We start from the raw sequence: 11,883 nt of genomic DNA on the forward strand, positions 1-11,883 counted from the left end.
TTGTGTTTAAATGTTTTATCTGTCCTTCCACAATCGCCATCAAATGGTTAATAAATAAATACATTTAGTTTCACTCCTTTTAAGTAAATTACGTATAAACATTTTTTTTTTTAAGTGCAACAAGATTGGCACTTGTACATTTATATTAAACTTATTAATACATGGTTTATAGTGGTACGAATCAGCCTTTACCTCGATTACTAATATTCTTTTCTCGACGTTTTTCTAAATCATCTTTTACGTAAACAAACGTTTCCTCACATCGCAGTACCAGTCGCGGCCACTGCCTGATGATCCGGCGCTGTTTGTAGCTGCTGCGCATGCGCGAGTGGACTGTCATCGCTCTGCCACTGTTGACTTTCTGGATAAATGAAAGTGAGAAACATTTGATTTTCCTGCTGAACTGGAATCTTTAGATGATCGTTTCCTTCGATCTCCGACTTGAATGCAGCCACGTTTCTGTTTCTTCACAACCAGGGACATGAAGCTGGACTGAAGGAGAACAACGTGAGTTTCATTAGGATTTTAGGTGTTTTTTTTAAACTCTAAATGTGGACAAAACTACAGCTTTTATTGTTTTAATTCATCTTTAATCCCTGCCTTGTGTTCAGTCTCACCACAGCTCACACTAGCTTAGCTGCTAACTGTTAGCACGAGGTTAGTTACGGTTCAATAACAGACGTTAAGATTCATCGATAAAACTTGTATTTATCACACGTGACACCAGGATTATTAACATCGTTAGTTGATGCACATTATTGATCTAATGTGTTTTTTTCTGAGATGTTTCATGTTTTTAAAAAATAGTTAAAGTTTAATTTTGACAGTTTGTTTCACTTCCTGTGATTCACGTGATTCTATAAATGATCCTTCAAAAATCGTATTTTAAATGTAATGTTTTGTATTGTATTATTTGTGCTGTGATAATAAAACTATTCTAATATTAACTGTATTTATTTCTCCATCATCTCGTGAGCAGCGGTCGACAGTCATGTGGTGGTTCCAGGAAGGTCTCTGCTTCCTTCCGGTCGGGCTGGTCATCTGGACCGCGGCGTCTTTCATCTTTGCTTACGTCACGTCGGTGCTGCTCAGACATGTGGACCCTCTGGTCCCGTACATCAGGTCAGACTGTGACCTCATGACCTTATGACCTTGACCCTCTTCAAATCAAATATATATATATATATTTTTTAAATCTTCACTTTTGTTTTCGTTTCTAAACTTGTCTGTACAGCGACACTGGGACGTTGGCGCCAGAAAGATGCGTGTTTGGAATCATGTTGGACATCTCTGCGTTTTTAGGTACATTTATAGAATATATAGAATGATTATAGAACGTATAGAATGATTATAGAATATATAGAATGATTATAGAATGATTATAGAATATATAGAATGATTATAGAATGTATAGAATGTATACAATGATTATAAAATGTATAGAATGATTATAGAATGTATACAATGATTATAGAATGTATAGAATGTATACAATGATTATAAAATGTATACAATGATTATAGAATGTATACAATGATTATAGAATGTATAGAATGTATACAATGATTATAGAATGTATAGAATGATTATAGAATATATAGAATGATTATGGAATATATAGAATGATTATAGAATGTATAGAATGATTATAGAATGTATAGAATGATTATAGAATATATAGAATGATTATGGAATATATAGAATGATTATAGAATGTATACAATGATTATAGAATGTATAGAATGATTATAGAATATATAGAATGATTATGGAATATATAGAATGATTATAGAATGTATAGAATGATTATAGAATGTATACAATGATTATAGAACGTATACAATGATTATAGAATATATACAATGATTATAGAATGATTATAGAATGTATACAATGACTATAAAATGTATAGAATGATTATAGAATATATAGAATGATTATAGAATATATACAATGATTATAGAATGTATACAATGATTATAGAATGTATACAATGATTATAGAATGATTATAGAATGTATACAATGATTATAAAATGTATAGAATGATTATAGAATATATAGAATGATTATAGAATGTATAGAATGATTATAGAATGTATACAATGATTATATAATATATAGAATGATTATAGAATGTATACAATGATTATAGAATGTATACAATGATTATATAATATATAGAATGATTATAGAATGTATACAATGATTATAGAATATATACAATATTTATAGAATATATACAATGATTATGGAGATTTATTGAATGTATACAATGATTATAAAATATATACAATGATTATAAAATATATACAATGATTATAAAATGTAAACAATGATTATAAAATAAGTTTTAAATCTCTAATTGAATTTAAAAGGCTACAAATAGAAACATATTGAATTTAAAATATATATTTTTGAATGTTTGAAATTATAATATCAAACTAATATCAATAAAATAATTAATATCAAACTCAATGTGTAAAATCAATTTATGGAAATATTTATTTTTACAAATTCAATCTTTCAACATGGAAACAATTGAACTACATTATTCAACGCTTGACACAAGATTTAAATCAAAACAAAATCAATGTTTTAAATTTGAATTATTTAGGATTGTGATCTAAAGATTTTCAGCCGTTAAAGATTGTGTGTGTGTGTGTGTGTGTGTGTGTGTGTGTGTGTGTGTGTGTGTGTGTGTGTGTGTGTGTGTGTGTGTGTGTGTGTGTGTGTGTGTGTGTGTGTGTGTGTGTGTGTGTGTGTGTGTGTGTGTAGGCGTGGCAACAGTGTACGTGCGCTACAAGCAGGTTGAGGGTTTGACTCCCTTCACTGACACCTGCCTGCACAGACTCAACCGCTCAGGTCTGGTCCTCGGCTGGATCAGCTCCTTCGGCATGTGTGTCGTCGCAAACTTCCAGGTGAGTCTCGTGTCGTCGTCTCCTCAGGTGTGTGTGTGTGTGTGTGACCGTGTGTGTGTGTGTGTGAGCAGAAGACCACGGTGTTCTCCATGCACATGGTGGGCGCGGTGCTGACCCTGGGCGTGGGCGCCCTCTACATCCTGACCCAGACGCTGATGTCGCGCCGCATGCAGCCTCACGTTCACGGCAAGAGCGTCTACGTCACGCGACTGATGGTCAGCGTCTGGACTCTGACCAGCATCGTCAGCAGTATCCTTCACCTTGACCTTCACCTTGACCCCTTGACCCCTTCTCGACGACCTTCTCCTTGACCCCCGGGGTCAGTGTTCGTGTCCTCGGTCATCATGTACAGCAGTCTCCCAGGGGTGGACGTGGCCCACAAGCTGCACTGGACTCCGGGAGAGACGGTAAGACGGAGGTGGAAGGTTCTGAGATGTTGGTCCGACTGTGGTTGTGGTTCCAGGGGTTCACGGCTCACATCATCAGCACCATCTCCGAGTGGTCTCTGGCCTTCAGCTTCATCAGCTTCTTCCTCACCTACATACGCGACTTCCAGGTCAGACCAAAGTTACAGACTCTGGAACTAAATGACAAAACATGTAAAAATATATATATATTTGTTTAAACAAACGTATAAACTATGAAATAAAATTACACAATTAAAATAAATAATATTAATTTACAAACTATGAAAAAATTCACTAACTATGAATGATTAACTATGAACATTTTTACAATTGTTAATTTGAATAAAATTATAACTTCTGAAACAAATTATAATTTTTTACAAACGATGATTTTTCTTTTTGAAACATTTTAAAACTATATGAACAAGATTTTCTTTTAGTTTTTTTTTTACAATTTCTTGTAATAAAGTTTTTTTTTTAAATATGTAAAAAAAAAAACAATGAATTCCTGAATAAAAATGTACAGACTTTGAAACAAAATAAAAAAAGATTAAAAATTCCTGAACTACACTAACAAACTGATTTCTTTTTTTCTACAATTTTTGGAAACAAATTTACAAACTATGAAGAAAAAACACAATTTCCTCGAACACATTTGAGTTTGTTCGAAAATTTTTTTGATAGTTTGTTTGTTCGAAATTTTCAATTTCATATAAAAAATGAAACTGAAAATTTCGTTTCAGTTTGTAAATTTCTTTTGGACTTCAGGGGCCACCGTACGACGTTTGCTGCTGTGATTTGAAGTCAAACTTATTAACCTCTGCTGTGTCTCAAATCGCATACTAGCGTACTAAAAGTTAGTATTTTTAGTGCGTTAGTGCGTCTCAATTCTTAGTATGCGAAATTTAGTGCTCCATACACACTAAATTGGCGTACTAACACGCCCACAAAACTGAGTATGGATCGATGGACACTAACCACCCTAAACGGCTCCATCTTAGTGACGTTTTAAACAGAAGTTACGTTATATATAAATGCATATATATTCATATACTTACAGGTGTATTTTCCGCAGCAGTAGGAGGATAAACACGTCTTCGCTGCTGATACCAGCTTAAATATCTCGCGAATATTTAGATTCTCATATTTTTTCTTTATTTCTTTTTCCAAACTTGCAAAACGTGCTGCCAGCAGGTGGCGATAGCGTTCAAACAGCTGGTTGCAAACATCGTTAAATAGAAGTAGAAGAAGAAGCTGTCATGTGATTTCCTGTTAGTGTGTAGCAGTAGAGTTTGATTTGAGACAAACTATCTGTGGAGAATTAGTTACTAGTTAGTACGTACACTAAACTGATGCATACTAACTTCTAGTATACTAAGAGTAGTATGTGATATGAGACACAGCACTCGTCTTAACCTCGTCTTGTTTCCTCTTCAGAAAATCAACCTGCGAGCAGAAGTGCAGCTCCAGGGCAGTCACCTCTACGACTGGCCACAAGGGGGCGCCAGCTCCAAGCCTGACCCCCTGGAGTCGTCGCCTCTGTTGGCGGGAGGATCTTAAGAGTCACGTGATGTTGAGCTGCGTGACTGAACGAACATGTATGACGTAAACATGCAATAACGTGTGTCAACATATCTTAAATGCTGTCGGAAACTAAAACTGTATTTTTGCACTATTTTATCAAAGGTTTTAACAACATTGTGTATTTTTATACTTTTTAATGCTTCTGTAACCTTCATTACTAAATCTACAAACACAGTAACAACTTTTGCAACCATGTGTCGTGATAATAAAGCGATAATGATACAAAGTTCTGACCATTTTATTTCACATCAGGGATTATTTGTTACTTTAATATGTTCTTACGTTAGTCCTTCGTTTATTGCGTTTTGTTCATTTTCAAACGTCGCCTAAGACGTCATCCGTCTTCAGAACCCTCTTAGTAATGGTGACATAAACAGTAGTGATGTGTTGATGAAGCTTCATGAAACAGTGTCATAGTTGTTCAAAACAAGGGAAACGAGGACAAAGACCGCCATCTAGTGGACTCTGGAGATAATGACACTGTTTCATGAAGCTTCATCAACACATCACTACCATCTAGTGGACTCTGAACATAATGACACTGTTTCATGAAGCATCATCAGCACATCACTACCATCTAGTGGACTCTGGAGATAATGACACCGTTTCATGAAGCTTCATCGACACATCACTACCATCTAGTGGACTCTGAAGATAATGACACTGTTTCATGAAGCTTCACCAACACATCACTACCATCTAGTGGACTCTGAAGATAATAACACTGTTTCATGAAGCTTTATCAACACATCACTACCATCTAGTGGACTCTGAAGATAATGACACTGTTTCATGAAGCTTTATCAACACATCACTACCATCTAGTGGACTCTGAAGATAATGACACTGTTTCATGAAGCTTCATCAACACATCACTACCATCTAGTGGACTCTGAAGATAATAACACTGTTTCATGAAGCTTCAGACCATCACTAGTGAACAGTTCCCATAGTGCTTTGCTGCCCAGCCGACCAATCACAGCCGTCGATGACATTTGACCTCTTCTCCCAGGTGTCAGAGGTTGTCTGTGTCCCTCTTGCCCCAGTTAGCTGGGATGTTCTTAAGATAAATGAACCACAAACGTCTTAACTTAAAAACTTTATTTTCTCTAACATTTTGTGCAAAGTTATCATTTCAAGAGGATTTTTTAACGTTTGGCAACAACATCTCGATTAACAACATTCTTGAATCAACATGTTTCCAGCAGGACGACGTTTAAATAAGAGCTCGACTGTATTTACAATAGTATTGATAATAAATATGAAACCTGATCCATCAGTGAAACCACAGGTACAAAAATACTCTCAACACCCCGGGTCACCTGATTACATCCCATAATGATCGATGAAGAGCTGAGCAGGTGTTGATGCAGAAAAATAATGTACAAAACTTAAGACACGCAAATGGAAGTTTATCAGTGTCGACAGAATATTGATTGATTGAATGTCACGTTTCAAATGTTGCTTTGTTTATTTTTAGGAATTTTTAATCATGAAAATAAAAAATAGTTCACTGAAGGTTGAATTAGTTTTTTTTAGTAAATTCTAAACAAAAACCCATTTTAAATATACAATAATTATTTATTTGTCGTTTGATTGGCTGAAAGTTTGATCAAGTGGCTCGTTTGGTTTTGTCTGGTGACTCTTTTAGAACATTTTTATATTAAATTTAAAAAACTGAAGATTTATAAAATATTTAACATAGAAAATGGAATTTTGAATGATTGGAACATAAAACTATACGAGTAAAAAAAAAAGTATTAATATTTCAAACTTTAAAAAAAATTCAATATAAAAATGAATTAATTTAAATATCATTTTTAATGATAACGTTTAGAAAAAAACAGTTGAAACGTTGACGTTAAATTCAAGCAGGAATATTCCGACATCACTGACATACTTTCAGACTCGATTGAACTAACGTTTGCTGAAGAACTTTAAACTGACGAGTCCAGGATTCTCTCAGAAAGCAGATCCATCACAGACGATGTTCTGACCGCGTCCAGGGAACAAATCCATCTGCCAGTAGCGAGTGTCGGCGTAGACTGTTGAGAGGAAGAAACCAGAGAGTGAGGAGGAGGAGGAGGAGGAGGAGGAGGAGGAGGAGGAGGAGGAGGAGGAGGAGGAGGAGTAAGTTGAATAGGAGGAAGAGAAGGAGGAAGAGGAATAGGGGGAGGAGGAAGAGAAGGAGTAGGGAGTGGAAGAGGAGGAGAAGAGGAGGAGGAGGAGAAGTGGAAAATGAGGAGGAAGATGAAGAGAAAAAGGAGGAGAAAGAAGAGAAAAGGGGGAGGAGAAGGAGGAGGAAGTGGAATAAGAGGAAGAGGAGGAAGAGGAAGAGAAAAAGGAGGAGAAAGAAGAGAAAAGGGGAAGGAGAAGGAGGAGGAAGTGGAATAGGAGGAAGAGGAGGAGGAGGAAGAGAAGGAGGAGGAAGAGGAGGCGGAAGAGGAGGAGAGGAAGAGAGGAGGAGAAGGAGAAGGAGAAGAAGAGGAGGAGGAGGAGAAGTAGGAGAAGAAGAGGAGGAGGAGAAGAAGAGGAAGAGAAGAGGAGGAGGAGGTGAAGAAGAGGAAGAGAAGAGGAGGTGAAGGAGAAGAGGAAGAAGAAGGAGAAGGAGAGGAAGAAGAGGAGGAGAAGGTGAAGGAGAAGAAGAGGAAGAGAAGAGGAGGAGGAGGTGAAGGAGAAGAGGAGGAAGAGGGGGAGAAGAAGAAGAGGAGGTGAAGGAGAAGAAGAGGAAGAGGAGAAGAAGAAGAGGAGGAGGAACAAAAGAGGAGGAGGAGGTGAAGAAGAGGAGGAGGTTACCCATGTCTCCAGGTGAGAGCCACAGGTTGAAGGAGCTGCAGTGCTTCTGGCAGCGTTCCACAGGCAGGATCCTGACTGTAGGCAGACCTTCACCGACCACCAACCAGCCAGACACGCCCACACCCTGCAGCAGAAGAACGTCATCGTTGATGGTCGCCGTTCACGCCGTGCAGCTGTCAATCAAACTCAGGCTCAAGTCTGCGCCTGAGAGACTCAACGAGTGTCGACGTCTGAGCTCCAGAGACGTGTTGGATTGAATGGTTTTAAGCATTGAATTCTATTGTTTAAATAACTTGATTCTAATATTGAAATCTTCGTGTTTTTTTAATAATCAAATTTAAAATGTTACCATTATTAACTGTTTTATATAGAATTTAAAGTTTAGATCGAGTGACTCGGTGCTCGATTGGCTTGGTCTGGAAACTATTGACCATTGAAAAGTGTACAAAATAAAAAATCAAAATACATATAATTTAGAAAATGTATTTTTCAATCATTGGAATAAAAATATTTAACTTTATGTTAAAAAAAATATATATATATTCATTTAGAAAGATTTTAGAAAAATTTCAAAATAGAAATAATTAAATTGAATTGTTCAAAAAAAGACACATTCAACATTTAAATAAAAATATATATATTGAATTCAATCATTTTCATTGTGTTGCTTAAAAAAACAAATTTAAAGGTTAATTTCAAGACTCATCGGAGCCGCACTCTGGCGCGGGAACACTCACTTTGCTCTGCGAGCTTGTGCTGTGTGTGACCATGCAGCGCTGCAGGACAGTCCCAGCGCCGTCCAGTAGGGGGCAGAGCTCCGCCTTTGGGAACAGCCACCGTAGAACCTTCTCTCTGGATCCTGAGCTGAACCTCCTTCATCAAGACCAAGAACATCATCAGAACAGGTTTGTTGCAAGTGTTTGAAACAAGAATGTCTTTGTGGCGATGAAAGTAAAGAACACAATTAATGAAATAAATATAAATGAGTTAAAAAACAACTGTTATTCATTAATACATTCATTCATTCATTCATTCATTTTCTATCGCTTTATCCCCTTATGAGGGTCACGGGGAGACAGGAGTCTAACCCAGTTTCATCGGGTGAGAGACAGAGGACACCCTGGACAGGACGCCAGTCTGTCACAGAGCAAACAAACACACACAACCATTCACACACACACTCATACCTACGGACAATTTCCCCGAATTCTCAATCAACCTCTGGATGTTTTTGGACTGTGGGAGGAAACCGGAGTGCCCGGAGTAAACCCACACAACATGTGGAGAACATACAAACTACACACTTTTAAATGACTTAAATCAACCCAAACAATGACTTAAATAAGTAAGTAATTTATATTTGTATGTGTAGCCATTAGCACAAGGCTGTTAAGTGTTTAAATGAGAGTGTGATGTACCAGAGGAGAGTGAAGTTGGCGGGCCCCTGAGGGAGCGCGGCACTGTTCTCCTGCAGACCCTCGTCCTCCTCCAGCAGGATGAACATGGAGCCGGAGTGAGCCGAGTAAAGTTCCTCCAGCTGCTGCCTCTGGATGCTGAGCGACTCGCCGCCCTGGAGCACAGAGACGCTTTAGTCTGGAGGAGAAGAAAACGCCGAGCTTGGACTCGCGTACCTTCAGCAGGACGAGCTGAGGACCTCGTCGTAGACTCACTGATCCTCTGAGGCTCTCGGGGACTTCCAGGACCGAGGAGATCTCCGCACAGCCCGAGCAGTTGACCAGGTTCTGTCTGAGGGCGCCGGAGCTCCACCACTCGTGGAAGCCTGTCGTCAACACAAGAGTCTCAGGAGGATCGTTGGTCAACAGGTGGAAGATCTGAAGCCTCTTGGACATGGAACGATATCAGTGTCGTCAGAAGATCCAAGGATTTAATTGAACATTTCAGATGTTGAAACTTTGAATTCTTTCATTTAAATGTTATTTTTATAATGTTTTTTTCACAGAATAAAAAAATGATCAGTAAAATGAATGTCTCTATTATAATTAATTAATTAATAATTAACTTATTGCAGTAACTTATTTTAAATATTTGATTAGATTTTATTGAATACTTTGGTTTTATATTTAAATATTTAATTTATTTCATTAAATAATTGAATTCAACAATTTATGCATTGAAAGATTGCATTTGTTTTATTGTATAATTTATTTCAATAACTTGTAGATTTAAATATTGAATTTGTTTTAATGAATAATTTAAATCAAACATGTCTATATTGGAAGGTTTGAATTTGTATTTATTGAATAATTTAATAATAATTTGTATTGAAATAGCAAAAATTTGTTGGGGTTAAATAATTAAACAAATTTAAACATTTTCAAAATAAATTCCCATACATAACGAAATCTAAATTCGAAATTTTAAGCATTTTAAATTAATAAATTATAAAACCAAATTTGCTACAATAGTAATATTAAATATAACATTAAGACCACAATTGGTGGAATTATATTGAATTTAAAAAGCTACAATTAAAAAAAATATTTGGAAGCTGTATTTTTGAAATATTGGAATTAGAATATTAATCTAATTTATTAGGTTGTTATTTATATTGAATTATTCAGTAAAAGTTAATTCCTTCTCAATATAGAAATGGTTGAATTATTCAAATAAACAAATCAATGCTTAAAAACAATATTTCAATAAACAAAAGTTTGAAACGTTCAATCACTGAATATTCTGAAGACACAGATTTACGTCCTCGAGTCGCTCGAGTTCCTCATGTTCCTCATGTTCTCCGCAGACCTTGCAGGTTGTACTTCTTGGCGATGGGCAGCGACAGCAGCCGGAGGTGGCTCAGCGGCGATGACCAGTTGTAGGAGCCCAAGTGGACCAGACCCAGCTGAGGGCCGCTCTGAGGGTACGTGAAGGCCAGGACCACCACCAGCAGGAAGCCCACGGCCACCACGAACTGCAGGAGAAGAAGACGAAGAAGAGGTCAACGCTCAAGTCTAATGAGATCGACGACATCCTACCTTGACTGTGGCTCCCAGGATGGGGAACTGAGGTGGTTCTCGAATGGGCTCCTTGGTCTCCAGAACCTGCTTGATGAACCGCTCGATCTCCCTCTCCGACATCCCGTAACGGTAACCCGACTGCCGGAGGATGTCGATGCTCTCGGAGAGTTTGTCGTAGATGCACGGCTCGCTCGTGGTCGTTCCCATGGCGACGCGTGTGACGGCAGAATCTCACGTCAGTCGGTTTCGCCGCACGAGGGCATCGTGTCGACCGTCGGATCACCTGAGCTTCACGACAACAACAGATCCAGAACTCACATTATGAGGCTTGAACTTTGAGTTTTGACATCTTCATGACCTTTAACCTTTAGCTGATATAGGCTGCAAGTACGTTAACATGTTTATTGTCATTTTATAGTTAAATGTGATGCTTTTTTAAACCATCATGTGTATTTATTACTGTTGTACACAAGCTAGTATCATGTCAGACTCACAAAATACTCAAGTCGATGACATTCAATGACTTACACATGAATCTTAAATACACCAAAAATAATTAAAAATGTTATCTAGTATTTTAGTGTTTGATAGAATATCATCAGTGTTCTTCACTTTATACGGGTTTTTGTCTAAATAATATAATTTAATACAATAATCATGTAATAATACATGATGTCAAAAAGAACAAACGACAATGTTTGACATTTTATTTGAATGGAACATGTTAATGTTGACATTAAAGCGGTAAAAGCATAAACACTTGAACAAATTGCAAACATTTTAAAAAGTCGTGTTTCTGGAGGGACTTTAGTTTAAATCTTCGGGTGAAGCTTCAGGTGTAAATAAAGAGGAAGCATGCTAACACCTTAGCAACATTAGCATTTCTTTGCTAACCTTGAACTACGCAAGTGCAAACTTTAAAAATAAAATAAAGCTGCTTACCTTCCGTAAATTCCACCACAGCAACGAGCGAGTTCACGACCACTTTTGTTTATTAAACTTCCAACATTTAGAACGAAAATTAACGGCAAAAGCGTACGCCTTCACGGAGCTTCTTCGCTGAGTTTAACTGTGGGTGTTAAACCACCTGAGAAATGAGTTAGCGCCCTCTGCTGGACTGGACTCTTGACACACGTACACGCGTAAAGAAATATACCGAGTAAAATAAATAAAATAAAATGTTAATTTAATATAATATAAT

At 37.1% G+C, this 11,883-nt stretch overlaps 2 protein-coding genes across 3 annotated transcripts; one reads left to right on the forward strand and one right to left on the reverse strand.

Annotated features, from left to right (window-relative positions):
• The first annotated feature begins 316 nt into the window (after positions 1–316).
• On the forward strand, positions 317–5,138 carry dram2b (DNA-damage regulated autophagy modulator 2b). The gene is made up of 8 exons (XM_087800609.1): positions 317–507; positions 980–1,122; positions 1,235–1,302; positions 2,778–2,920; positions 2,992–3,169; positions 3,245–3,327; positions 3,384–3,476; positions 4,765–5,138. The coding sequence occupies exons 2-8, from the start codon at positions 992–994 to the stop codon at positions 4,885–4,887; spliced, it is 819 nt and encodes a 272-aa protein (XP_087656735.1). The 5' UTR covers positions 317–507; positions 980–991; the 3' UTR covers positions 4,888–5,138.
• An 859-nt stretch (positions 5,139–5,997) lies between these two features.
• On the reverse strand, positions 5,998–11,758 carry c10h6orf89 (chromosome 10 C6orf89 homolog). 2 transcript variants are annotated; one of them, XM_087801347.1, is made up of 8 exons: positions 11,625–11,758; positions 10,701–10,970; positions 10,471–10,636; positions 9,339–9,487; positions 9,126–9,277; positions 8,445–8,580; positions 7,708–7,831; positions 5,998–6,956 (listed from the first exon to the last, which is right to left on the reverse strand). In XM_087801347.1, exons 2-8 carry the CDS (start codon positions 10,887–10,889, stop codon positions 6,874–6,876), a joined length of 999 nt encoding a protein of 332 aa, XP_087657473.1. In that variant the 5' UTR covers positions 10,890–10,970; positions 11,625–11,758; the 3' UTR covers positions 5,998–6,873. The 2 variants fall into 2 exon arrangements, with proteins under 2 accessions (XP_087657473.1, XP_087657475.1); XM_087801349.1 differs by having other exon boundaries at positions 10,701–10,965; positions 11,625–11,752.
• Positions 11,759–11,883: the final 125 nt, after the last annotated feature.

Source organism: Callionymus lyra, chromosome 10 (assembly GCF_982586985.1).
Source record: "Callionymus lyra chromosome 10, fCalLyr1.hap1.1, whole genome shotgun sequence".
NCBI classification, from domain to species: Eukaryota; Metazoa; Chordata; class Actinopteri; order Syngnathiformes; family Callionymidae; genus Callionymus; species Callionymus lyra.